Source organism: Schistocerca americana, chromosome X, assembly GCF_021461395.2.
Source record: "Schistocerca americana isolate TAMUIC-IGC-003095 chromosome X, iqSchAmer2.1, whole genome shotgun sequence".
In the NCBI taxonomy this organism is placed as follows: domain Eukaryota; kingdom Metazoa; phylum Arthropoda; class Insecta; order Orthoptera; family Acrididae; genus Schistocerca; species Schistocerca americana.
This window is the reverse complement of record NC_060130.1, coordinates 965,918,173-965,945,698: the sequence shown is the minus strand read 5'-3', so window position 1 is coordinate 965,945,698 and position 27,526 is coordinate 965,918,173. Positions and strand designations below refer to the sequence as shown.

General features: G+C 39.5%; 1 protein-coding gene across 1 annotated transcript in view; it reads right to left on the bottom strand.

Moving 5' to 3' along the window:
- LOC124555064 overlaps positions 1-27,526 on the bottom strand; it is a 704,233-nt gene that overhangs the window by 69,375 nt on the left and 607,332 nt on the right. The window contains exon 63 of the mRNA XM_047128850.1: positions 11,424-11,635. Within this exon, the coding sequence (XP_046984806.1) occupies positions 11,424-11,635 (212 nt within the window). The remainder of the gene's footprint in view (positions 1-11,423; positions 11,636-27,526) is intronic.

The following is a 27,526-nucleotide window of genomic DNA, read 5'->3' as shown; positions in this document are numbered from 1 at the left end:
ATGATTAGCGCACTTACGTACTTGTGAGCTGAGATCTTCTCTTAAGTTTTCAGATATATTGGGAGATGACTCTGATGGTCAACAGAAGGATCCAATTATAGTTTTATGACTATCCCTCACACTTAGTTTACCCCAAACAATTTCATATGCAGCTCAGTGGATTTGAGTTTCTTGTCTACTCCAACAAATACATCACTTCCCATTAGCATTAGCATATCCTTTGATATGTGCTTAAATTTTCCCCAGAACCTCACTGCTGTCAAGTTTTAATTATAACCAACTTTCTGTACCTAATATTATAAGAGCCTCGCTGCATTTTAGGAGTGCTTCAAATTCTAGCACTTTGTTGTGAATGATTCAGCAGTTAACCACTCTGATTTTAATACTGTCACCTGCAGGAGGCACTGATTATTCCCAGTCTCCTACAGATTTCATTATCTGGACTGGGTAGAGTAACCTAACCTAAAAAACCTTTGTGTGCACACTGTGAACAGTCAGCTAACTAGGAAACAGCCCCTAATAAGAAGTGCTCACTTGATTCATATAGGGGAAACTTACAGTCTCACCCATATTATGAAAGTCTAGCAAATCACAGCCTAGCTTGTCACAGAATCTTTGAAGCCTCTGGTTCAAGCCCTCCACTTGACTCAGAAATAATGGGACATGATCTGTTCTGAGGAAAATACTGCAAATTGTGAGCTTCATTGGAACTTGAGCAGCTGTTCCTGCTAATCACTGGAATGATCCAGGTGTGACCTCAGATCCCAGATATCAGGCATCGTTTGTCCAAATGTATGGCACAACCTGCAGTGATTGCTAGAATAGCCTCTTCATCATGTTGAATGAGGCCCCCAGGCACACAGACAGGATGCTGACATGTCACTCACAGTCAAATGGAGAAGTACTGATAGATTATCTATTTCCTGCAGGAGAGGCAGGACCCACAGTATGTGAGGTATATTTGGTACCTCTGGTAGATGATTCTCAGTAGCTCTCACAACACAACCATTCACAGTAGTTTCATACTGCTTGACAGTAGTCAGGATGGTTTCTAGCTGATAATGAACAGCAACTAACTCAACCCGATCCTGAAAAGAGCATACACAGTGGGACTCCATTATCCCTGGTGCAATATTTTACAGAACAGTAAACAAATAGCTGCTGATCCTCTTTTAATTTATGGGTCTGGTATACTACAAGTATCACCACTACCCTTTGAGAGTTTAATCAATTGACAGCCAAATAAGATATCTATTATGACAACATAAAAACTTGGTACAAAATTTTGCTGTTACTCTCAAACATTTTATGGCCACTAACAAAGTTGACAATAGTGTTACTATATGAAAAATACAGATAACACGCTTCTGTTAAAATAGAAAACTAATCTTAAATGAAATGGTGATTATTTATGGTAACTGTAAATCACAAATACTGATTCACTACATAGTAGCTTATGCACAAGTTTCATAAATTATGAAACTTCTCGAAAATGTACATTTCCAAGTGTCTGAAAATAAATTATTCTCACATTAATATATAAAGATATCAGGGAATGACTGGTTTTGAATCAGGAGACTGTAGCCGAAAGTTTCTAGTTAACAACTGATAGACTTGTTTTGAATGAGGATACTGTAACCAAAAGGTTCTAAAATGCACAAATTAGTTAACAATTGATAATATACAACACGTTTTTCACACCATTCACATATTTTTGAAAACACACAATATATCACAATATACATGAGCATTAACACAAGCAATGAAAGATTATCTGAAAACAGCATGAGCAGTAGAATTTTAGAATGTAGAATTTTGAATTTGATCTTGTGGTATCAATAGTAATGATGCCACAGTATAGTTTCATAGGTTGGCACTACCACGAGACACCGACAACAGCGCCCTCTAGCTGGTGCTGTGCAGCTCTATGAGCTCCACTACAGATTCGCCCATTTAATCAGGTGCAGTCAGCCAGGACACTTTGCTTCAGTATCGTACCTACGTACAAAGTTATGTAATCATTTATCACCTTGTTATCACCTTGTTTTTGCACCAGTAAACCACATTCTTGCACTACCGAGTTGTATTACCTTTTCCAGTTCCTACCCACATGCTGCCTCACAGGTGGGATACAAAAAATGTTCAAATGTGTGTGAAATCTTACAGGACTTAACTGCTAAGCTCATCAGTCCCTAAGCTTACACACTACTTAACCTAAATTATCCTAAGGACAAACACACCACCCATGCTTGAGGGAGGACTCGAACTTCCACCGGGATACAAAATTTTGGCGACGAGGATGCCGCATTTCATCTCATATCATTTTCTTTTTTTGCTCGGTACTGCTTCAGCTTTTTTTTGTGATTTCACAGTGTGACTGTGTGGGTGTATGACTGTTTCCCCCAGTTGCTATATAACTTTCATTTGTGTACACCATGGCTTTGCCACAGTAACAGGCTTCGCTGTCCGATCTTGTACGTTTTAAGGCTCAGCAAATGATGCAGCTGCATACTGCCATAAATGGACTGGTCACACTACAAACTGCAGCCACTTCGGCACCTCTGACTCCACCGCCTGTACCGACACTGTCGCCATCGGCGCCGCCATTTTGTGCCTTCAATCCAGACGTTAAACACTGACCACAATACATCGCCCAGCTTGAGGCACACTTCGCAGCTTACAATGTACCAAGTACAGAGTGGCTTGCTTTTTTCATTGCCAACGTGGGTGTTGTGTTGTACCATGTGCTTGTGAAATTGTTTCCCACCACCCATCCAGAAACTAAAACGTACGACGAAGTGTTTGATGCTTTGAACTCCCACTTCTGTGACAGTGTAAATATGGCAGCTGCATGTTACAAATTCTTTCGTCTCTGGCATGGCCCTTCTCATTCAAATAAGTCTTGGTTAGTGGACCTGCAGGGACTAACTTCTGATTGTGATTTTAATTGCTCATGCAGACACTCATATGTGGATATAATGATTAGAGACGCTATTGCACAGAAAGTGGTGGATCACCACATCCGCAACAAATCCTCAGATTTAAAAACCTGTCTTTGCAGGAAGTAGTGGACTTGCTAGACAGACAAGATACTTTAGACATGGCTACTTCCATGTTCAATGTGACCTCACGTGTGTGTACTGTTAGTGTGGCACAACACATGCCCTTCCGCCCGGTCCCAGCCCAGCCAGCCACGACGCACCACTCACGTGCATGTAAACAAGTCTCAAACCAGGCACCCACTAAGAAACTAAAATCATGCCCAAACTGCTTTCATGCCCACCCACGGGACAGTTGCCCATCCCGTCAAGAACAGTGTTACTTTTGTAATAAGAAAGGACATGTGCAAGCTGTGTGCAGTACGAGAAACAATAATTCTGAACTTGTCTCCTGTTTGCTTAACTCGCGTGGGTGTCACTGCAATGCCAACTGCCATGATCATGATTCACATCAGCCGATGGATGTTAATGCCATTTATTCAAAGCCTTCTGCTTCTCATGTGACAATGGTTCATCATGTGAATCAAGTTTTGCCGGACACTTCCTCTCGCATTCAGAGCAATTCGAGGAAACTTTTTGTGACTTTGCACATTTGTGGACATTCTCTTTGCTTGCACCTGGACACTGGTACATCAGTTTCTTCACTGAACAAATCTACATATGACTTGCTTGGTTCGCCCCCACTTCATCATTCGCATTCCATACTGACTGCATTTACTGGACAGGAAATCTCAGTGCTCAGCGTGTGTAGTTTGCAAGCCACATATGGTGCAACGACCCATACAGTGTCTTTCCATGTGCTCCACTCTAGTGATGCTACAAACATTTTTGGCATGCATCCATTTGAACTTTTTGGCCTTGCAATTCAGGACAATGTACTTTGCATCAATGCTAGTGACCATGCTGACAGTGTTGCCGCACTGTGCAATGATTTTGCTGAACTCTTTAATGATGGCCTTGGTTGTGCAACAGACTTTGCAGTGCATGTTGTAGTTAAAGACAATGCCACGCCTATTTTCTGGCCCGCACGCCCAGTACCGCATGCACTGTGTGATGCCGTAGCTGCTGAACTTAAGCATTTGCAAGACAGTGGTGTCATTGAACCTGTTTCTGCTTCGCCATGGGCTTCACCTATCGTGTGTGTGAAGAAACCAAATGGTTGTCTCCATATTTGTGCTGACTTTAAGTCAACAGTAAATCCACAGACAGTGGTAGCTACATTTCCCTCACTGCGTCCGGAAGACATTTTTGATAAGCTTGGTGTGGGAAAATTCTTTTCCACGATTGACTTGCGGGACTCCTACTTTCAGATTCCACTCCATGAACAATCACAGCGCTATTTTGTGATCAACACCTGCCTTGTATTGTTCAAGTTTCACCGCCTTCTGCTCGGTTGTGCTTCGGCTCCAGCTATTTTACAGTCTTATTTGCATCAGTTGTGTGCCACTGTCCCTGGTTGTGTCAATTATCTGGATGATATAGTTGTATCAGGTCACACTCCTGACGAACATTTGCAGAATTTGGGTGCCTTGTTTACTGTACTTTTGCAGTCGGGACTAAAGTGTAACAGGGACAAGTGAAAATTTTTTCAAACTGAGATTCAGTATTTAGGACATGTGATTAACGGACAGGGTATCCACCCCTCAACACCACATCTCAGTGCAATTAGAGACTTGCCAGCACCCAGGAACTTGAAAGAACTTGAGTCTGTGTTGGGAAAAATCACTTACTATATTCGGTTTATACCAAATGCAGTGCAGATTGCGGTGCCTTTGCATCGCCTTTGGCTTAAGAACGTTCCTTTTGTTTGGGCTTCGGAATAAGCCACTGCTTTCCACAAGCTCAAATCTGCTTTGTTGAGTGATCGCTGTTTGATTCCTAGCGATCCCTCCAAACCAGTTGTTTTGGCTGTCGATGCATCTTCTCACACGCATCGGCGCGGTTCTCTCACCCTGCATTAATTCTGTCGATCGCCCGATCGCTTTTGTGTTTAAGTTGCTCAATTCTGCCCAGCAAAACTATTCTCAAATCAAGAAAGAAGCTTTAGCTATTGTATATGGCACAACTAAGTTTCATGATTTTTTGCATGCTCACAAGTTCTATTTGGTAACCAACCATAAGCCTTTGACATCGTCGATCCATCCATCAAAGCCAGTTCCGGCCCGTACTGCACCAAAGTTGTAACATTGGTCTTTGTTTTTGTTTAAGTACAATTACGAAATTTTGTTTCGGCCTACGGCCCAGCATGGCAATGTTGATGCATTGTCTCATCTGCCTGTCGGTCCTGATGAAGTGTTTGATTCTTCCGAACTGTCCTGCATGTTTATTGATTCGCAACATAAGGAATTAGCTGATGGTTTTCTGGTGGATTTTCATCGCATTGCTGCCACAACAGCCGCCGATGCTTCTTTGCAGATTCTTTTGCAGTATCTTCGTACTCAATGGCCTCCATTCGTCAACCACTTGTTTGACGTTACTTTGCATAACGTCACAACTTGTCTGTACATATCTTGTTACGAACTGACAATGATCAGTCTCATATGGTTGTACCTTGTTCGTTGCAGTCAGAAATCCTCTGACTGCTGCACACTGGTCATTGGGGTATAGTGCGGACAAAGCAATTAGCGCGTCATCACTGCACTTGGGTCGGCATTGATAGACAAATTGAGAATTTGCTTACTAACTGTCACTCTTGCTTGGAGCATCAATCTGCTCCCTGCCAGTGCTTCTTTGCGTAGCCAACTCCTACTGCGCTTGGCAGCACATTCATATTAATTTTGCGGGTCCTTTCTGCAACACCCACTGGTTGATCATTATTGATGCATACAGCAACTTTCCTTTTGTTGTAAATATGTCTTCTACTACATCTGCAAGTACTATTCGGGCTTTGACATCTATTTTTTGCATTGAGGGCCTTCCTGAAGTTATTGTCTCCAATAATGGTCCCCACTTTGTGTCCTCAGAGTTTGAAGCGTCCTGTGTTGCTAATGGCATTTGCCATCTGACCCCCGCCCCGTTCCACCCCCAGTCGAACGACGAGGCTGAATGCTTTGTGCATACATTTAAGTCACAGGTGAGCAAGTTGCATGCCACGCACTCAAAAAGACATATAATGTTTTTGACTGTCAACAAAACACCAGATACTAAAACAGCTGCAAATGAAAACATACATCAGAAACATGGCAAAAAAATTGGATGATTCAAGCCCAGAAATTAAAAAAATCCCATTACTTTCGCATCACAATTCTTAAATGAATGGTACATACCAGCAGATAAAGTTAACATATGTCAGCCATTATTTAGAGGAAGTCAAATTTTGCTGCCAATCGGGTTTCAAGTGGCCATGGTGCGCCCATCATGTCCTCACACATGAGGGTGTTTCATCCATGCCATACCTCCAGGAAAGAAAACAGCACATAGAGATAACATATGAAGTAAATGGGACATTCAAAACTCATCAGTCAAATTTAGTAGTTGTCAGACATGGAGTTCCCCAAGGTTCCATATTGGGACCAATTCTCTTCTTATTATATGTAAACAATTTACATATAAACAGTGAAAACAGTAAGCTATATCAATTTGTAGATGGCACCAGCATCTTAATTACAGGAAGTAGCAAAGAAAACTTTGAAAATGACATTAAGACCATTACAGCGAAGATAATACAGAACTTTGATGCAAACAGTTTGATTATAAGTCTGGAAAAAACTGTTCCACTGGACCACCCAGAACAGGACAACAGCAAATCCTCCTGTAGAAATAAGTGGACAAAAAATGGGGAGTACAAAATTTCTTGGTATATGGATTCAAAAAAATATGAAATGGGATACACACTTGGACTATGTGAACAAAAAACTGAGTAAAACATGTTTCGTAATGAGAGTAATAGAAGCTGTATATCAAATGATAATCTAAGGATCATATATTTTGCTTGTGTTCATTCAATATTGAAATATGGTGTAGTGTTTTGGAGAAATTGTGGAGCTGGACAGAAATCATTAAGATTGCAGAAAAAGATTATTAGATTACTGGAAGGGTTAGATCAAAGATCATCATGCAAGCCACTATTTAGGAAAAATAAAATACTACCACTTCCATGTATTCATATACTTCGAAATGTAATTATTATAAAAGAAAAACTAAAAAGCGGCAGTCTGATCATGACCCGTAATGAATCTGTACGTAGCTACCACACAAGACAAATAAATGATGTACATGTGCAACAGACAAACACAGCACTATTACAGAAAGGCATACTCCACCCTGGCATCCAATTATACAATGCACTACCCAAATCCACAAAAATAATAATGGACTTAAACAAGTTAAAATAAACTGTGAAGGATTACTTGGTTGAGCACTGCTTGTATACAGTAAGAGAATGCCTAGAAAAACAAATCTGCCTCACCGATTAAGACTGTTTTTACAAAATGTGTAGAGTAATAAATATTGTATAATTTTATCTCTCGTTAAAATGATGTCTGGAAAATAAGAAAAAAGTCAATGAATGTGTATTGTAATTAATGATTGGTCCAGTATCTTTTGTACACTGTACAGTCCTGTATTCACAGGACCAATAAATAAACAGGTAAATAAGTAGGCACCACGTATTTTTTGGAGGCTTTCAAGATTTTTACCATTGAGTGTGATGCTGCTTGATGAGCTGGTGACCATAGACATTCCCTATTTTTAAGAGATATCTGATCAGTGCAATTTGAACTCTTGGCATGTATAGTCCAAGAGAGACTATGCTAAATAACAGCTGCAATGTATTAACTTTACCTGCTGGTATGTTCCATCCACTTGTATGTGAAATTTATACAATTGTACATTGATGTTAACACATATGTGATTGTATTCTAATTAGTTCGTGTATTATCTCTAGCACTCATGATGGTCACTCAGTGACCAAAATCCAGATCTGCTACAATAAACACAAGTTGTGACTGATTACTATACTTTCTTTCACCAAGTGAGATAGCTACAGAGATTGGTGCTGTACCACATGGGTGCAAATGGTCCAATAAACTGATAACAGAAAGGCAAGCAGAAATAAATTGTATTTGCATCGTGCAAATGACACACTCATACAGCTAATATGTAAGAGTCACAAATAATTTTCATGGAACTATGTGATTTATAAAAGATAAGGTTAAGTAATCTCAAATGTTCATTTCAAGCAGGCACAATAGAGATTAGTACAGTAAAATTATAACTGCTAGAGTACAGTATATTACCAAAATGATATTACCACTGCCCACCATGGGATTGAATGCCACCTGGTGATGTTGTGGGTGCATAATACAGCAAGGAAAGTCTATAACTAGAGAAGAGACAAATGGCGTTATCATACCAGTGATAATATTGGCAGCAGATATGGAAATCACTAACATAGGTGACTCTGTCAAAGGGCAGATTGTTATGGCCTGGTGCCTGGGAAATTCCATCTTGGAAACTGAGAAGCTCACTGACTGTGCATTTTCTACAGTCATAGTCATCTACAGAAAGTCGCTGAAGGATGATAAAACCATGATTAGATGACAAGGCATTGACTGTCCATGCTTCACCACAGAATGTGGAAGTTGGAGGCTTGCATGATATGTAAAGCAACTCTAATGACAGAATACAATTCTGGTGCCCAGGTTGATGGTTGTGCCTAGATAAAATATCATCCAGGTGAACAGCTACTTGAATGGTGGCTGGTGAGGGCATTATTATGCCATAGGGGAAATTCACCTAGCCTTCTATGTAAGCTGCAGTAGTAATTGAAGGCACCATGGCAGCTGAGGGCTACATAAACATTATTTTCGGGGAAATTCAGCTTGACTTCTATGGGGTCTGCAGCAGTAATTAAAGGCACCATGGCAGCTCAGGACAGCATGAACATTACTGAAGGCCACCTGCATCCCTTCATGCCTGATGACATCCATGAGAGTGATGTTATCTTCCAGGAAGATAACTGTCCATGTCACAAGGTCATAATCATGCTACAGTTGTTTGAGGAGTGTGATAATGAATCCACGCCGATGTTTTGGCCACCAAATTTGCCTGATATACCATCAACATGTAATTCTGAGAATTATATGAGCTATACTAAGACATCTGGTGCCCCATACCTCCAGAAATCTGCCAACAATTTTTCAAATCCATTCCACCCACAATCACTGCTTCACTGATGATGATGATGATAATGTGTTATGGGCATGTAACAGCAAGGTCTTTGGTGTCTTGGTTACACTATTATATTTCAAAGGTCAACCAACACACTACTAATAAGGTGGTAATAAAGTTTGGGATAACCAATGTATGTTGCAAAGCTGTGTAACACACTCACTAGCAAATAAAGTTAAACACCTAGGAGGAATGGTATGACATACATGCAATCACATACACAAATATACCATCAGCAGGTATGTAAATCATTAAGAGTTGCCACTATCTATGACGCCAAACAGAGTGCATTAGTGTTGTCATTATGTGATCATGTTATGAGATCTGACAGTGTATGTACTGTGTCTGATGGTTACTGAGTATTGTGAAGAACCAGCACACTACAGCAACTACAAGAACAATGAGAACAACAACAATAATAATAATGTCACATACAAGAATAACCAGCGAGGATAGTTGAGCACTTTAAAATGATGCTTCTGGGAAATGGGGAAGTCAGTCTGTTCTGGATCATATCCACCTCACAGACTAATGATGAGGGCTGGAGGCATGGGTGAGGCTATTAGGTGGTTTTTGACATCCAACCAGGTAAATACTGCCCTGGTATTCACGTTGTGTCTCAGATACAAGCTAGCATGTAGAAAACTTTTCCCACACTTGAACACACATTTACCCTAGACACAGACACAGACAGATTGCATACATAGATTCCATACTGGGATAGTGATGGCCTCAGGAAGAGAATCTGGCCTCCAACTACCACTAACATTGCCCCAATCCTTATAACAATGCCGGCTGCATAAAAGAAATAGAACAAGGAAAAGGGACAAGAAGAAGATAAATAAATGAAAAAATAATAAAAGCATGTCCAATCCCATTAGAAACAGAAAATTCCTAAATTTTAAATCTTTATAGTTTATTCGTTGGATTTTAATCTTTTATCACTATGCTTGTGTTTTGTATGCTGTCCAGTCACATTAATGTGACCACCACCTATGTTTGATGTCAATGTGCAATAACCACTCACATGGATGGCAGCTGGTGACACTTGAAATGGAGAGTATATGAACTGTGTACGAAAGATGCAGAACATGTTATCATAGTGTGGAAATGGGAGCAATTTACCTAACATCCAAAAGTGTATGATCATTGGCTTTTGGGCCAAGGGTGGAATCATTTCCAATGCACCAAGTTCATAAACTGTGTTAAAGTATACCATGCATGGCAAAATGATGCTAAAAAAAATAAAATAATAGTAATAACAATAATAATATGCCAAGGTAACTGTGGTGTATCACGGGCCAGAAGTGACAGGAGTGAACGATGACTGCAGAGATGTGTATGGTTGAGTAGATGTGCAACTCTTGAGAAACTGACAACCCAGATGGATTGAGGGGCTATCAGCAGCATCTCCTTAATGGATGTTCAGTGAATATTGCTGCATATGGGACTGTGCCGCAGGTGCCTGGTTCATGCACCCATGCTGACTGCTGTTCATCGGTGGTGAAGGTGTGGAACTTGCACACCAAAACAACTGGACATCCACTGAGTGGCGACAGGTTTACTTTTCAGATGAATCATATTTTTTGCTGCATCGGACAGATGCCCTTTTGTGTGTACAGCCCTGCAACTATTGTTCAAAGGGTCCAGGACAGAGGAGGCAGAGGAGCAGGTCTGGGTATTGTTTTTGTGGCATTTCCTGGGTGATATTGTCATTCTGGAAGGCACAACAGACCAAGACAGGAATGCATTTGTCCTTGGGGAGCATGTCCATCCTTATGTGCAGTTTGTTTTTCCTCGGTATTATGGCATCTATCAGCAGGAAAATATGTCACACTGCTTGCAGTATATGTGTGCAATTCAAAAAGTAATAGCATGAGTTTACCATACTCCCCTGATCACCGTACCCCCCTGCCCTCCTCCCAGATTTAAACCAAATCAGGAATCTGTGGGACCACCTCGATTGGGCTGTTCATGTGCATGGACCCTCAGCCATGAAACCTATTGCAGCTGGCCATGGCCCTGGAATTGGCATTGCTCCACATTCCTGTTGATACCTTCCATATCCTCATTGACTCCCTTCATGTACATCTGCACTGCAAAAGATGGTTATGTTGGCTTCTGACAGGTGGTCACATTAACGTCACTGGACTTTGTACAACACAGTATAAAAATAGTGAAATATTAACTTGCCATCTTTATGTTTTAAATATTATTGCAGTAACCATATCATGGATGATCTCACACACTTACATCATTAAACAGATCCACTTGCACTTCGTGTTCATCAATTAGTAGCACAATGTCATACAAATGTCCTTCCATCACTGGGTCACTGACCAGCAGTATTGAAAAGTTCCTATCAGAAAAATCTGTTGACAGAAGGTAGGAGCAAGCTCCCCGGAATTCAAAAAATTTCTGATCAAATGTCATGAAGTGTTGTGGTGCAACTATCAATGCATGACCTGTAAAAAATAGTATATAAACAATTAATAGTGCAAAAATTTACTCACATTTTGTTCTTATTAGATATTTACTTATATTAACTAGAATAGATTCCACAGTAATACAAAAGTCCATAAGCTACAATATTATGTGGTAATGTGATTGTTGGTCTCAACAGAACAGTTACTATAGAACAAGTAAGTTTGGTTTGCATTAATAACTGTTTGCTAACACAAAACAGGAAAAATGAAAAGCCATTTATATAAATAATATCAGACCAGAAAAAGTTTCAGGTAAAAGCTTGATGTTAATAAGCCACAACAAGCCTCTCTGCATGTTTAAAACCTTCTACACAAGCATTTCAACCAAGAGATAGAACTCATTTTTGCATCACAGTTGATCAGTTAATATCAAGATATGTACAGATAAAGAGGAAAGGGTGCCAAAAAGCTGCCTTATCACATAATTTCTCAAGGAAAAATCAAAATAGAGAAAGTCATTTGCAGGGCCAGATATAATCCTATGCTTCCTTCTCCATAAAAGCAGCAAACTTATTAATGAACCATTACCTCACATTATAAATTCCCCATTCCTGAATGAAACACAAACTTATTAATAAACCATTACCTCACATTATAAATTCCCCATTCCTGAATGAAACACAAGATTGCAAAAGTTATACCTATACACAAAAAAGGAAGTAAAGATGATACTAGCAACTAAAGGCCAATTGCAGTACTCAGAATTTGGCAGTATGAGCCCATGTACTAGTATGATGTTACACCCTCTCTGGCATGGGTGCATGCACTGATTTGGTTAGGAACGGTATCATGAAGCTGTTCTATCCTCTTCTGAGGCAAACTGGTCCACAATTCTTGTAAATTGTCCTTGATACACTGGATATTCGCACTGGGACAGAATTGACATCTGAGCTGATCCCACACATTCTATCAGTACAAATCTGGGTTTCTAGCTGGCCACAGGACAGCCTCAGCCTCAGTGCACACAGTTCATAGAGAAGCGTGCCACATGTGGACAACCATTGTCCCGTTAGAAAATGGTGCTACGATATCGTCATAACAGAGGTAACATGTAAGGATGCAGGATGTCCCCGATGCTGTGAGAGCTCCCTCAATCACTACTAGCCATGACATGAAGTCATACCTGGTGGCTCCCTGCACCATTACACTAGTAATATCACCTCTGTGCTTGGGTGCTTCTCCCATTAGAAGAATGGCATCTCTCTCCAGGTCACCATCATATTTACCAACGATGGTCATTCAGGATAGTGCAGCACTGCAATTCATCACTGAAGATAATGCAATGGTGTTCATCATAGTCCATGATTCCCAGTCATGGAACCTTGCCAAATGCACCCATTTGTGTTGTGGTGTTATTAGCAGCCTACATATGGAATGGTAATTTCCTATTCATTTGCTACTATTCTCCAAACAAAGGTGTGGGATGACACACAATGTTGCTGGGAGTCAATTATTTGTTCTTGGATGGCAGGCCCAGGTGTGAAGGGTTATGTGTGCTTGGTGCACAGTATGACAATCCTACCCTTTGGTGGTCAGACACGATCAACTAGAAACTTGATGAAAGTTGCCCTACTGTTCCCACACAGTCCAATATTTTATCACTGTTACATCCAAATGTGCCACAAATCTGGATACTGCATGATTCAATCAGCTAGCCTAATAGAGACCAACAATAAGGCCCCTTTCAAACTCTGCAGTTCACTGATACCATTGTTTGATGTTAGTATGCAGCATTTCTGTGTCCTTCAAAGTGATCACTCAACATCTGATGCTGTTTGCACACCTTATATACCCTGGTAACAGCACTGAACATGAACAATACTAATGCACTCTGGTGGCTGCTCTATCTGTCATAGAGAATTGTGAATCTCATCATTTAGTTATCAACCAATGTTATGAACATTTAAGAAGTTACATTGAATGTGACCAAGTCTTCAAGTTGCTTCACTTTTCAAGTGGTGCATCTGAGTACATCAGACTAAATACATTCCTGAGGAACTGGAAAATTTTATCACCTGCTAAGTTTGGTTTCCAGGGAAAGAAAACAACAGCTGATGCACTACAGGAATTCCCACATTTTACCCTATGTCTGGCTGGGAAAAAACTACCAGCCATAGGTATTCTTCTTTATTGCACAAAGGCCATTAACACAATTAATTACAATATTTTTCTGCTAAGGAATTGTTATTATGGAATAATATTAACTGGCCATGCTTAGTTTAAAAGTTACCTCAAAGACTGAGAACAATATGTTCACATAAATCAGATCAAGCCTTCATGAATTTCCAGTAATGCAATTTAATCTACACAATTCATAAAACATGGGGTTTCACAAGATCAGTATTAGACACCTTATTGTTCTTGCTTCACATAAATGATCTTCCCTTAAAGTTACCCACCAACAAAATCTTTCTATTTACTGATGACACTATAATTCTCATATCTGATGCAATGAATAGCACATTCTAACTAAACTCATGGCTTAAATCAAACTGACTGCATCTTAATGCAGATAAAACAGCTGGCCTCAGAATAAAATGCAACTGGTCCAAAATAAAACTCTACTGGTCCCCACTGTATCACTAAATGATATCCATTTTGAATTTGTCAATGAAACCAATTTCCTATGATATCTATCGCTGACAAACTCATGTGGAAATGCCGCACTGACATAACCAGTACCAAACTGAGTACAGTATGTTTTATGGTCAGATAAATAAGAAATGTGGTAAATATTTGCACCTTGAAATTATTTTACTATGCTCTCATTCATTCAGTACTCATTTATGGAATTACAAAAGAAAGCAGTCAGAACAATACTCACCAAACAGTGTGTGTGTGTGTGTGTGTGTGTGTGTGTGTGTGTGTGTGTGTGTGTGTGTGTGTGTTTGTGTGTGTGTGGGAACCATTGTTTAAGAAACTGAATATATTATGCTGCCCATGTCAATTCATACTAGATAAACTATATTTTACAAAGAAAAATGTCAGTAAACTGGACAGGAACTATTTCTGTTCCTATTATGACACAAAATTGGTTCCTGCTGCTGCTTCATCTATATATTTGTTCCATTGAAATACAACAGGGCTTCACCCATCTGACTTCTAGCATGAATATATAATGTCTGAAGATAGCTTTTGTTTATTAATGTAAGTGACTGTTTGCATGCATAACTGTATGTCTCTATCTGTTAGTCCCTAAATTGTCTGGTAATTGTGGCTATTGGTCTATTATGTGGAGCAACAGGGTATTGTGTGTCTAGCTGGTGGATTAGTTGGTGGGGCAACGTTTAAGTCTTCTCATGTATAGTTACTGACTTTCTTGTTATGTATGTAAGGACAGACAGTTCACCTAACAGTTTTTTGACATGTGCATTGGGCATACATCTATCTTGATTTGCTATGGTACGGAGGATTCTATTACGTAGTGTTTGAAGTTTGTGCAAATGGATGTCTGCTGCCCTTGACCAAACTTCAGATCCATAAAGTACAGTAGGGAGGATGATAGCTCTGTACAGTCATAACTTTGTTTCTATTGTCAGCCCCACACCCTTGAGGAGTGGATATAGTTGATTAAATACAGCACAGCATCTCCTATGTGCGTTTTTACCTGTTTGGTGACTGTTAGCTTTTGTCTAATTGTAGACCTAGGTAGATTGCTGATTTGCTTGACTCGATATTTCTGCCTGCTACCAAAATCTGTCTGTTTGGGGGAGTTAGTTTTCTGGCAAACATGATTGCACCGTTTTGCCTAGATTTATTTTAATTTTCCATATTTTGCATCAGTTGACTATTTCATCCAGGTGTTCTCGTAGCTTCCTGATGATGAAGTTGAGGTTGCTATTACTTTTGTTCACCACTATGTCATCAGCGTATAGCACCGGTTCATTGCCTAACAGTTTTAGTACAGCACTCAAAACTGACCCCTGCTGGACCTCAGCTACAGCATCCCTGATAGTACTAACATGATTACCACACCTAACAGAGTATTGCCTCCCCATCAAGAATGAGTCAATCATGTGTATTATGTGTCCTGGAATGTATAACTAGAGTAATTTGTATATTAAGCCATCATGTCAGACATTGTTGAACACTTTCTCAATGTCGATAAATACCACTCCTGTGCTGTGTATTAAATCTCTCACCTTGCATATGTGTTTGGTATAGAAGCCAGACTGCTCAGGGGTGATTATGTTGTTGTATTGCAGGAACTGGATAAGGTCTCTGTGAATAAGGCAGTCCAGTACATTTCCTAGAAAGTGCAGGAGTGAGATGAATCTATACCTCTCAGGGAGGATGACATTTTTATTGGGTTTGGGTAAGGTTACAACCTGATCAGTTTTCCAAATGGTCCCTAGTGTTGACATTTGGTCACAGAGGTTTGTAGATCGAAATTATCTTTATCATCTGGTTACCTATTTTTAGTTCTATCTCGGCCACCTAAATCATTCAGTTGCTCAGTGGCAAATTGTCCACCTCACAATTACCGAAACTCCTCCCCCTGGGCGGTCTTGTCAATTGACCCTGTGGACCAAGTAACTGCGCATCTTAAATCAATCAGTCAGCAATAGATGCATCTCCATGATGCAGGTAACATCTATGGTGTGCCAGTCAAGAACGGACTGTAGCTGAAAGGTTTTGTCAGTGATGCCATAAGCATTCCAATTTAAGATTAAGAAAAATCTTTCTCTATTAAGGTCCATTGTCGAATAGCAACATCATGGCTTCTACTGTTACCATGAACTTTGAAAATCTATCGGTCTCTGCATGAACTTTTGTCAGTGTCTCTGCAGCTTTTTGCACCAGGGTACTCAGGTTTAGCCCCACAAACAGTGTCTGAGTTCCTTCAGTAAGCTGATGAGATCACCACTAGTACTTGGTGCCACCTGAGGTGACTCTGATGGGGTTTTTGGAGCTGTTCTAATAGCTTCATCTGTAGTAGCAGTTGACTGAGTTACTGGAGGATCCAACGGAAGGGACGCAGCTTCATCTCCAACAGCAGTTGAGTGAGCTGCTGGGGACTCTGCTGGTGGTTGTGCATTCACCTCTGGGACCACTGGAGGGTGTACCTCCACAGTGGAAATAGAGGGGGTAGGCCATACGGACTGTCCCGGACATTTTTCTGGAAATTCCCATGGCTGCAACTTAAATGGCTACATATTAAACTTTTCCTGTTTCCGAGCTTGGTTTTCAGGGGCAGTGCTAGCTGTTTCTGCTGCCTCTGGTTTTGTATCCTTCTTGCAGCAGCCTGTCCCTTCCCCTGGCTTCGAGAACTGGTGCACTGCTGACATTGAAGCCTTCATCTATCAGTTCCAGCTTGACATCTGGTTCCATGTCACTTAGTAGATGTTTTAAAACCAGCCTCAAGGCCTGTTTCAGTTGTATTGAGTATGTATGAAACTCTGCTTCCTTCTTTTCAGTTCATCTTTAATGAACATATAATCATCAACAGATTCTACCTATATTTTTGTTGTTCTTGCACAATAGAACAACATCAATTTTCCCTTTATCCCTCTGTGCAGTTCCTTCAACAGGGCTGAAATGCTTTGCACAATATAAGCTATGATAGGTGGAACACACTTCTTTTTTCATCTGACAGTCTGCACTTGATTTTTGCCTTCCGCATCTGCATCTCCCAGGGCAGAAAAAGCATTTGCAATTGACAAATTAGCTATCACCTGTTGCTCTTCTGTCTCTGCCTCTCCTCCGAATTCCTTTCCAGTTTTGTCTATGTGCCACTTGTCATCATCAGACTTGGTGCCTGAAACGCTGTCCTCTCATACTGACACAATCCTAGCCCTGTCTTTGAGTACAGATGTTGTTTGCACAGCCCTGCTTTGGTTTCACGTACTCACGCTAGTACCATGACAGACATGATGATGAGAATTCCATTAAAGTATTTGACATACCCACACTACTTGTGGTGGCAAGGAAAGAAAAGGATGTGGCAAAGAAAATGCAAAATGAACACCTCAGTTTTACAATTCAAGCCTGAAGCCTCTGCACCCAGCAGTATACCGGAGAACGATAGTGATACATATGCAAAATGCAAATCTGTCAAGATGCAACATGACAACTTTCCTCCAGAGCAGCAAGATACATGACAGTTTTGCATTTACCCATTCTCTCCAAAGGAGAGAGGTCCCTAACATGTCAATATGATAGTCAGCAAGCAGCATAGATTATATGTTCCTCTCGACAGTCCCCCCTTGACAGAACTGTGCATAAAAGGTGTTAAATATATTTTTCTCAACCGATTTGTCTGAGGTGTATCTGCAGATCCCATTGATGAAAAGTATCGATGAGTTTTGGTTTTGAATAATCCTTTTGGTCTCTATCAATATTTTCACCTTCCTTTTAGTGTGACTAGTGCCCCTGCTATTTTCCAATGACTTTAAAAGGAATTGACTATGCCTGTCCTGGGTAGCATTAATTATCTGGATGATATTGTTGAAAAATTTGTGCACTTTATTTTCTGTCTCACAGTCTGCACTCTTATGGTGCTACCTCTGCAATTTTGTCAACTTTCTGTTGTTTGTTTGGTGTTTGAGGTCTTGTGGAATGGGGTTCACCCTCTGAAAGATCACATCCTCACTGTTACGAGTATGCCTCGCCCCTCGTCGAAGGAGCTTCAGTCCTTCCTAGGGAAGATAGACTACTATCATTCTTCCTTCGGGCAGTCACATTGGCTTGCCATTGCATGCCTTGTTATGCAAGAATGTACCTTTTTACTGGAACCTAGATTGTGAACATGCTTCTCAGTTGTTGAAATCTGAACTACTCTTCGCAAGTGTTTAACGATGTTCTCTCTTGTACAGCACTTACTTTTGATGGCTGACACCTCAAAGTATGGGGTTAGTGCAGACCTAATGCACTGATATGCCGATGGCTCTGAATTACCTCTTGCTTTCAACTCTAAATCTCTCACACCAGCCCAGCAGTGTTACTTTGAGATGTAAAAAGAGGCTTTTGCCATAGTAAATCCTCGCCATAGTAAAATGCGTTTTAGACAGGTATGTGCCGAGTAAAACTGTGAGGGATGGGAAAAACCCACTGTGGTTCAACAACAAAGTTAGGAAACTACTGCGAAAGCAAAGAGAGCTTCGCTCCAAGTTTAAACACAGCTAAAACCTCTCAGACAAACAGAAGCTAAACATTGTCAAAGTTAGCGTAAGGAAGGCTATGCATGAAGCGTTCAGTGAATTCGAAAGTAAAATTCTATGTACCGACTTGACAGAAAATCCTAGGAAATTCTGGTCTTATGTTAAATCAGTAAGTGGATCGAAAAAGCATATCAAGACACCCTGGGATGATAATGGCATTGAAACAGAGGATGACACGCATAAAGCTGAAATACTTAACACCTTTTTCCAAAGCTGTTTCACAGAGGAAGACCGCACTGCAGTTCCTTCTCTAAATCCTCGCACAAACGAAAAAATGGCTGACATCGAAATAAGTGTCCAAGGAATAGAAAAGCAACTGGAATCACTCAACAGAGGAAAATCCACTGGACCTGACGAGATACCAATTCGATTCTACACAGAGTACGCGAAAGAACTTGCCCCCCTTGTAACAGCTGTGTACCGCAAGTCTCTAGAGGAACGGAAGGTTCCAAATGATTGAAAAAGAGCACAGGTAGTCCCAGTCTTCAAGAAGGGTTGTCGAGCAGATGCACAAAACTATAGACCTATATCTCTGATGTCGATCTGTTATAGAATTTTAGAACATGTTTTTTGCTCGCATATCATGTCGTTTTTGGAAACCCAGAAATCTACTCTGTAGGAGTCAACATGGATTCCGGAAACAGCGATCATGTGAGACCCAACTCTCTTGATTTGTTCATGAGACCCAGAAAATATTAGATACAGGCTCCCAGGTAGATGCTATTTTCCTTGGCCTCTGGAAGGGGTTTGATACAGTTCCGCACTGTCGCCTGATAAACAAAGTAAGAGCCTATGGAATATCAGACCAGCTGTGTGGCTGGATTGAAGAGTTTTTAGCAAACAGAACACAGCATGTTGTTATCAGTGGAGAGATGTCTACAGACGTTAAAGTAACCTCTGACGTGCCACAGGGGAGTGTTATGGGACCATTGCTTTTCACAATATATATAAATGACCTAGTAGATAGTGTCAGAAGTTCCATGCGGCTTTTCAGGGATGGTGCTGTAGTATACAGAGAAGTTGCAGCATTAGAAAATTGTAGCGAAATGCAGGAAGATCTGCAGCAGATAGGCACTTGGTGTAGGGAGTAGCAACTGACCCTTAACATAGACAAATGTAATGTATTGCGAATACATAGAAAGAAGGATCCTTTATTGTATGATTATATGATAGTGGAACAAACACTGGTAGCAGTTACTTCTGTAAAATATCTGAGAGTATGTGTATGGAATGATTTGAAGTGGAATGATCATATAAAATTAATTATTGGTAAGGCTTGAGATTCATTGGGAGAGTCCTTAGAAAATGTAGTCCACTAACAAAGGAGGTGGCTTACAAAACACTCGTTTTACCTATACTTGAGTATTGCTCATCAGTGTGGGATCCGTAACAGATAGGGTTGACAGAGGAGATAGAGAAGATCCAAAGAAGAGCGGCGCGTTTCGTCACAGGGTTATTTGGTAACCGTGATAGCGTTACGGAGATGTTTAGCAAACTCAAGTGGCAGACTCTGAAAGAGAGGCACTCTGCATCGTGGTGTAGCTTGCTCGCCAGGTTTCGAGAGGGTGCATTTCTACTTATACCTCCCGAGGAGATCACGAATGTAAAATTAGAGAGATTTGAGTGCGCATGGAGGCTTTCCGACAGTCGTTCTTCCCGCGAACCATGCGCGACTGGAACATAAAAGGGAGGTAATGACAGTTGCACGTAAAGGGCCCTCCACCACACACCGTAGGGTGGCTTGCGGAGTATAAATGTAGATGTAGATGTAGATGTAAATGTTCTACGAAAACTTTTTATTGCTCCAAGTTTCACCTTATTACTAAATATAAACCCTTGGTTTCCTTGTTTAACCCTTACACTGCCTTACTTGACAATGCAGCTTGCTGCCTACAATGCTGGGTGCTGTTTTTGTCTCACTATCATTATGAAATCAATTTTTGAACTATGCTAAATATGCCAATGAGGATGCCTTTCTCATCATCCTGTGGGTCCTGATCCTGACTTTGATCATAAGGAATCACTTTGATTCCATCTCGATACTGAAACACAGGCTGCAGTTGAGGGTTTAACAATTACAAGTTCTTGCACAGCAGCTGCCATTGCCACCGACCCAGTCCTTCACTGGGTGGTTCAGTTTGTTCAACAGGGCTGGCCAGATAAACCACCCTGTGCAACTATTTTGCTTATGGTTCCACCTCTCTTTTTTTGATCATGTTTTGATGATGTCCACAGAAGACCTCTCAGCATAGTCATTCCTACCATGTTACAACATGAGGTTCTACACCTTCTCCACCAGGGCCATTGGGAAGATTCTAACACTAAACTGTTAGCTAAGAGACATGTCTTTTGGCCAGGTATTGATGGCAAAAGAATCCATTCTACTCCAACTAGTGAGCAGTGCGCCCAACAATAGGCTGGCCCACTCCCTGCTAGCCACTGGAATGCATTCATTTAGACTTTGGGGGTCCTTTTTTGAATTCCTATTGGCTATTAGTTGTGGATGCATTTTCCTGGTTTCCTTAGATTCTTTGGTGTGTGTTGATATTGGTTGTGGTCACAATTTGTACACTTTTGAGGATTTTTTTTTATTGAGGCTTTGTCTTGTACCTTAGTTTCTCATAATGGGCCCCAGTTCATTTCTCACACCTTTCAATTGTTCTGTGGTTCAAAGAATCAGGATGCATTTCAGTAATTACAGGATGCATTGTTAAGTAGTCATTATCTGATTCATTTTGCTCCAGCTAAGCCTGTTGTGTTAGCTGTGGATGCATCTTCTTATGGGATTGGGGCTGTGCTCTCCCATGGAACTGGTTCATCAAATCAACCCATTGCTTCTGCCTCAAAGGCTCTCAACAAAGTGAAGTGCAATTACAGTCAACTTGAAAAAGTTCCAACAATGTTTGTATGGTTGGAACTTCTATTTGATTAGAGATCAACAGTCTTTAATAGTATTGTTCAATCCTTTCTAGCCTGTCCTTCCATGGACAGTGCAAAAATATCAAAGTTGGGCTCTGTTATTGTCTACTTATCAATACTAATTGTTGAAAAGCACAACATACAAACACTGACTTAATGTCTTGGTTACCAGACACAGCATATGATTCATATGAGGAATTATGTTATCAATAGGACACAGCACTACACGACAATGGTGTAGACATTTTGGGGAGAGTAATATGGTGTTGGCCACAGAAGGAAGTGTCATGCCAAAGTTGGTATGTCAAGATGGCACCACAAGCAAAGAGTCACTGAAATATGCAGTAACAAATCACACACATCAGGGTAGACATGCCGCCAAATGTTTCCTTATGCTGTCACAGCCATAATATTATTTGTGTCTGAGTACAGTGTCATTTAGCCCATTCTCTATGTAACTAGTGACCAGCTGTAATCCTCACTTATGACAATAGTATTATCACAATACAGATCTGGCTGTGTGTGACTACGATAGTTATACAGAAATTTATGTCATGTGAAAGGCAATTGGACTCTGATGACAATCCATTAGTCTGTAATGAAATGATAAATGTTATAAGCATCAGTGACGGCATTAGTTTCATGTCATCTGTGTGGATACTACTTCTTTCCAAAGTTAAGTATTTTTCATGTTCAGATTGTGATAAATTACTAATAATATGTGTGTGTAGTATCTGCTCGACCTCCTCCTGAAATAGACTTGTTGCAATATGCCACAGAAAGGTTTTTAATCTAAATCTAAGGTTACTAATAATAAAGCACTGCTTTTACAGCATACAGGAATTCTTACAATCTGACCAGCTGCAATAACCAGCAGCATGTCTGGAAACATGAGGCAAGTGTTTAAGTAATTTTATCCACCTGTGTTTACATATGAGTGCATGTAAATGGACAAATGAGTATAAATTTTATTGTTGCAGATCTAAAAGCCTGCAATTTACTCATATAATGTGGTAATGACACTGCCTGTAGAGTTCAAATACACCTTGTTATTTGTATGTGGATATTCTTTTGTAAATGTCTATTAGTTGTTTTTTTTCTTAATTATTTAGTATCCTTTTCCTCTCATATTATTAGCCATTTTGTAAAGCAATGTTTAAACATATTTTTTTTTAAATACGTTAGTCATGAATTTTCTGAAAGATTTAGTATATATTCTCTTCCATATTAACACCCATTTTATGACCAGTGTGCAACACCTATTAAATGAAACTTTCACAGCACTCCCCATCATCTACAGTACCTATTAAAATGTGACTTTCACAGCACTCCCCGTTATCCACCATCACATCACCCACTCTGACAAGAAACAATAAAAATACAATACAATACAGCACAAAAGTGTTTTGAGGAATGGATGTATACTTGGAGAATACTGTTGACATTTCCCTAATCTATCTGAATGACCCAGATTGTTTCATAGCAGTAGCTTTAATCTCAGGGATGTCCCTAATCAGTAGTACTTTCTTTATTTCTTCATCACTAAGCAAGGGTGTGACCTCAGAATTTTGCAGATGATGCAATTATCAATAATGAAGTACTGTCTGAAAGAAGATGCATAAATATTCAGTGAGCTCTTCATAAGATTTCAAAATGGGGCAAAGACTGGCAACTTGTATTAATTGAAAACTGTCTTGGTTGCAATTTTAGTTTTTTTATTTATCAACTACATGTTTCACATTATTTAGGCATCTTCAGGCTGATCTTAATTTGATATTTCTTAGGACAATCCTTTAGACAGTGTAGCTAAAGGGCATTGTTGAGTACATCAGGCCAACATCATCTTTGTTAACCTCAGTAAATACTTTCTAGATGGACATGAGTGACTCCAAAACCTGCATAACGCGTATACGATCACAGGAGCAAATTTTGCATTATTCAGCAAAATCACACTCCCTAATTAAGCACAGTTCTTTGTGAGTAGTAGTAGTAATAGTAGGTTTATTCGTCTGTTGATCTCTTTTTACAAGGATATAGGACATGTCAAAGTATTTACAAATTTAGATCAATTTAAAATAAGCTAATTTGTATACACATATATTTACAGACTTACAGTTAGAGACAATCATTAGATTTACTCTTGGTATACAATTTCTTTTTGTACAAATAACTTATTAAATAATGTAATGCCACACCGCTCACTCATATCTCACTATCAGCCACTACACACACTATACACACATTGATTCATAATACATCATCACTACACACACTAAAACACACACACACTCTCACACACACATTGGTGGTCTCTGGACCATTTTCTGTACCACAACTTCTCATTTGCTACTCTGAAAAACTAAGTCAGCATCCCTCCATAATGAGATAGATGTTGACCTCAGAAAGGGGAAGAGGTGTTAGTATTGTGCTGTGCATGGCTTGGGGGTAAGTATTTATAGAAAGGAAAGAAGAAGGAAAGAAAACATAAAGTGAAGGTGTTATATGGAATGTTGGATGTTTCATAATCATTATTATTGTTATTTATTTATATAACATTTTTTTATCAAGCCCCTACTCTGTTTTATCTAAGTAATCCTTCAATGTATAAAATGCATTGCATAACAGGTACTTTTTAGCTGCCTTTTCAAATAAGTGCCTTTTTGCAATTTCTTTAATCTCTTTTGGCAATTTATTGTATAGTTTTATTCCTTGGTAGAAAATGCTGTTTTGAGTTTATGTTTATTTTTTCTTGGTAAATGTAAGTTGAGTCTATCTCTTGTTGCATGGTCATGGACAGAGCTGTTTGTGCAGTAATTACCAATGTTATTTTTGATGTGTACAACTGACTGGTAAATAGAAATTTTGCATTTGTTGCACAGTCTATAGAGGTGCCATCCACATTTAATTAAACATTGCCATTTTTCCTCTTCAAACTGAAATTCATGGCATTAGTTTTCTTTATGTTCAGTATCACTTTATTGCTTATTGACTAATCATAAACCTCCTTGAGAGTTTCATTCGCTTTCTCAGCAAGGAGTTCTCTGGTTTTCTCAGTGACTATAATATTCCTGTCATCAGCGAAGAGAATTTTTTCACTATGAGTAACACTACTGGGAAAGTCATTGATGTATATCATGAACAGTATTGGTCCTAATATGCTACCTTGCGGAATCCCTATATTAATGTATTTTGATTCTGATAAGTGTTTTACTAAGTGTTTAGATATATTTGAAGTATATGTTATCTCTACTCTTTGTACCCTATCTGTTAGGTATGCTCGAAACCAGTCATTAGCTACCCCTCTTATTCCTAATGCTTCTACTTTATTTAATAGAATCTTGTGGTCAACTGTATCAAACACTTAGAAAGATCCAAAAATATGCCTGTGACACACTCATCTTTATCAAGAGCATCAAGTACAACTTTTGTGAATTCTACTATGTCTGACTCTGTATTTTTGCCACTTTGGAAACCAAACTGTGGTTCACTTAAAAGATTGTATTTATTCAGGTAATTTACTAATCTGTCTTTCATACTTGCTTCTATTATTCTTGAGAATGCTGACAGCAGGGAAATGGGACAGTAATTTTCTATGTCTTCTGCATTACCTTTCGTAAGCAAAGGTACAACTCTTGCCTGTTTTAACTGCTCTGGAAATGTCCCCGATGTGAAGGATCCATTTATTATATTTGTTAAGGGGTCTTGAATAATCCCTATGCATCATTTCAGTACAAACATTGGTACTTCTTCTAAGCCTACAGACTTTTTATTTTTTAGTTTTTGAACAGTTTTATTGACTTCATTCTCTGTGGTTGGAAGTAACATCATTGTATTTAGTGCAATATTATTTACAGGTGTTATATTTGTTTTGGGGAATTTTTGCTGTAACTTCTCTGCAATACTTAAAAAATGCTCGTTTACATAGTTTGTTAAATGTTGTGGATCATTTATTACCTTATCCCCCCTCCCTTAGCAGTATGTTATTCTGTGATTGTTTGCTCTACCGTTTCCTTTTTTATAACCTCCCAGACTGATTTGCTTTTATTCTCTGCATTATATATTATTTTGTCATTAAATGACTTTTTGCAGCAATCAGCACCTTCCTACAGATCTTTTTGTACCTGTGATAGAAATTTAAGAATTCTGGATCATTGTGAATCTTTTTCATGGAACTGAGGTGTTTAAGTGTTTAGGAGGACTTCTTAATACCTACTGTTATCCATCTGTTTTTGTGAGATGTTGATACAGACATGCATACCTTTGGAAATGCCTTTTCAAAGTTCAATTTAAATAATGAGGAAAATTTTGAGAATTTCATTATCACATTGGTTTCCTTGTACACTTCATCCCAACTTTGTTTCTCTAGCTCTTTTGAAAAATCTTTTATTTTGATTTCTGATCGATGTTGTTTATAGGTTTGTAGTTTAGGGTATGATTCGATGCCTGATTTTACTGTTGTTATTTGACTGAGATGGTCTGATAGTCCAAGATCTTTTACAGCTACATCCCATTTTTCCCTGTCCATATTTGTGGCCGCATGGTCAATTACTGATGCAGTCACTTTAGTAACCCTTGTTGCACTATTGACCGATAGGGACATGCCAAAACTTTGAAGGATGTTTATGAAGGTGTTGTTGGATTCATTTATGATATCAGTGTTGATGTTAATGTCCCCGCACAGAATTATGTTGACCTTTATACTTGAGACTTTATCTGAAACTTCTGTTAATTTATCAAAAAAGTGTCCACACTACCACTGGGAGATCTATACATGCACAAAATGATTAATTTCTTGGTGATATACAGCCCTGTTAATTCAATAGCTGATATTTCAAAGTGTTTGTTTTCACTTATGGTACTGAGGTCATGTCTTGATTTGAACTGTGTTCCTTTTCTGATATAAATGCATGATCCTGCACCCCTTGAAGTAGTTCTGCAGTAAGAGTTTGCTTTTTCATACAATTATAATACTACATGTTGGATTTCTGTGTCTCTACACTAGTGCTCAGTAATACAAACTACTGTGCAGTTCAAAGATTTGAGCTCAACTTCTAACAGTTGTATTTCATTTTTTATTGATTGCATGTTTTGATGGAGGATTGTTAAGTCTGTGAAATGCCCCCCATTACTCACTCCAATGGTTTGTTTTCCTTTGTGATATCTGGTTTATGTGATACTTGAAGTGTTAAAATCTGTTTTTAAGTGTTTTTTTCAGTATTTTTTAAACTGCTGGAGATACTCTTTAGGCAGTGGATACCTGTTGTCTGGATTTATCCTAAAAAAGACCTACTTCTCCTACTTATGACAACAGGTATTTGACTACGTGTGGCCCGAGATCCACCCCCTATACTTTCATGAATCAGATGTACCAATCTTCCCTTCCCAGTCCTGTTTAGGTGTAGGCCATGGCTAGTGAAACCCCATCTGTTGATAGTCCCGACAAGCACCAGAGAAACATAAGCAAGTTGGCTGTTCAGAGCCATCCCTAACCCCACACTGATTCGCCTCACAGCTCCATCAAGGTGTGGTCGATCATGATGCCAGAACAGCTTGACAAAGTGTATGTTGGTGCCAAGAGTCAGGGAAGCTATCTTGTACAGGTCACCACCTATGTCATATGCCCGATCCCTGTCCAATCTGTTTCCCGCCCCACCCACTACAACTACATGGTCCTCTTTTGTAAAGTCCTTACATAAAGACCCTAGGTCCTCTATCACATGACTTAGCCCTGACCAGCCACTACCACTACATGGTCCTCTTTTGTAAAGTCCTTACATAAAGACCCTAGGTC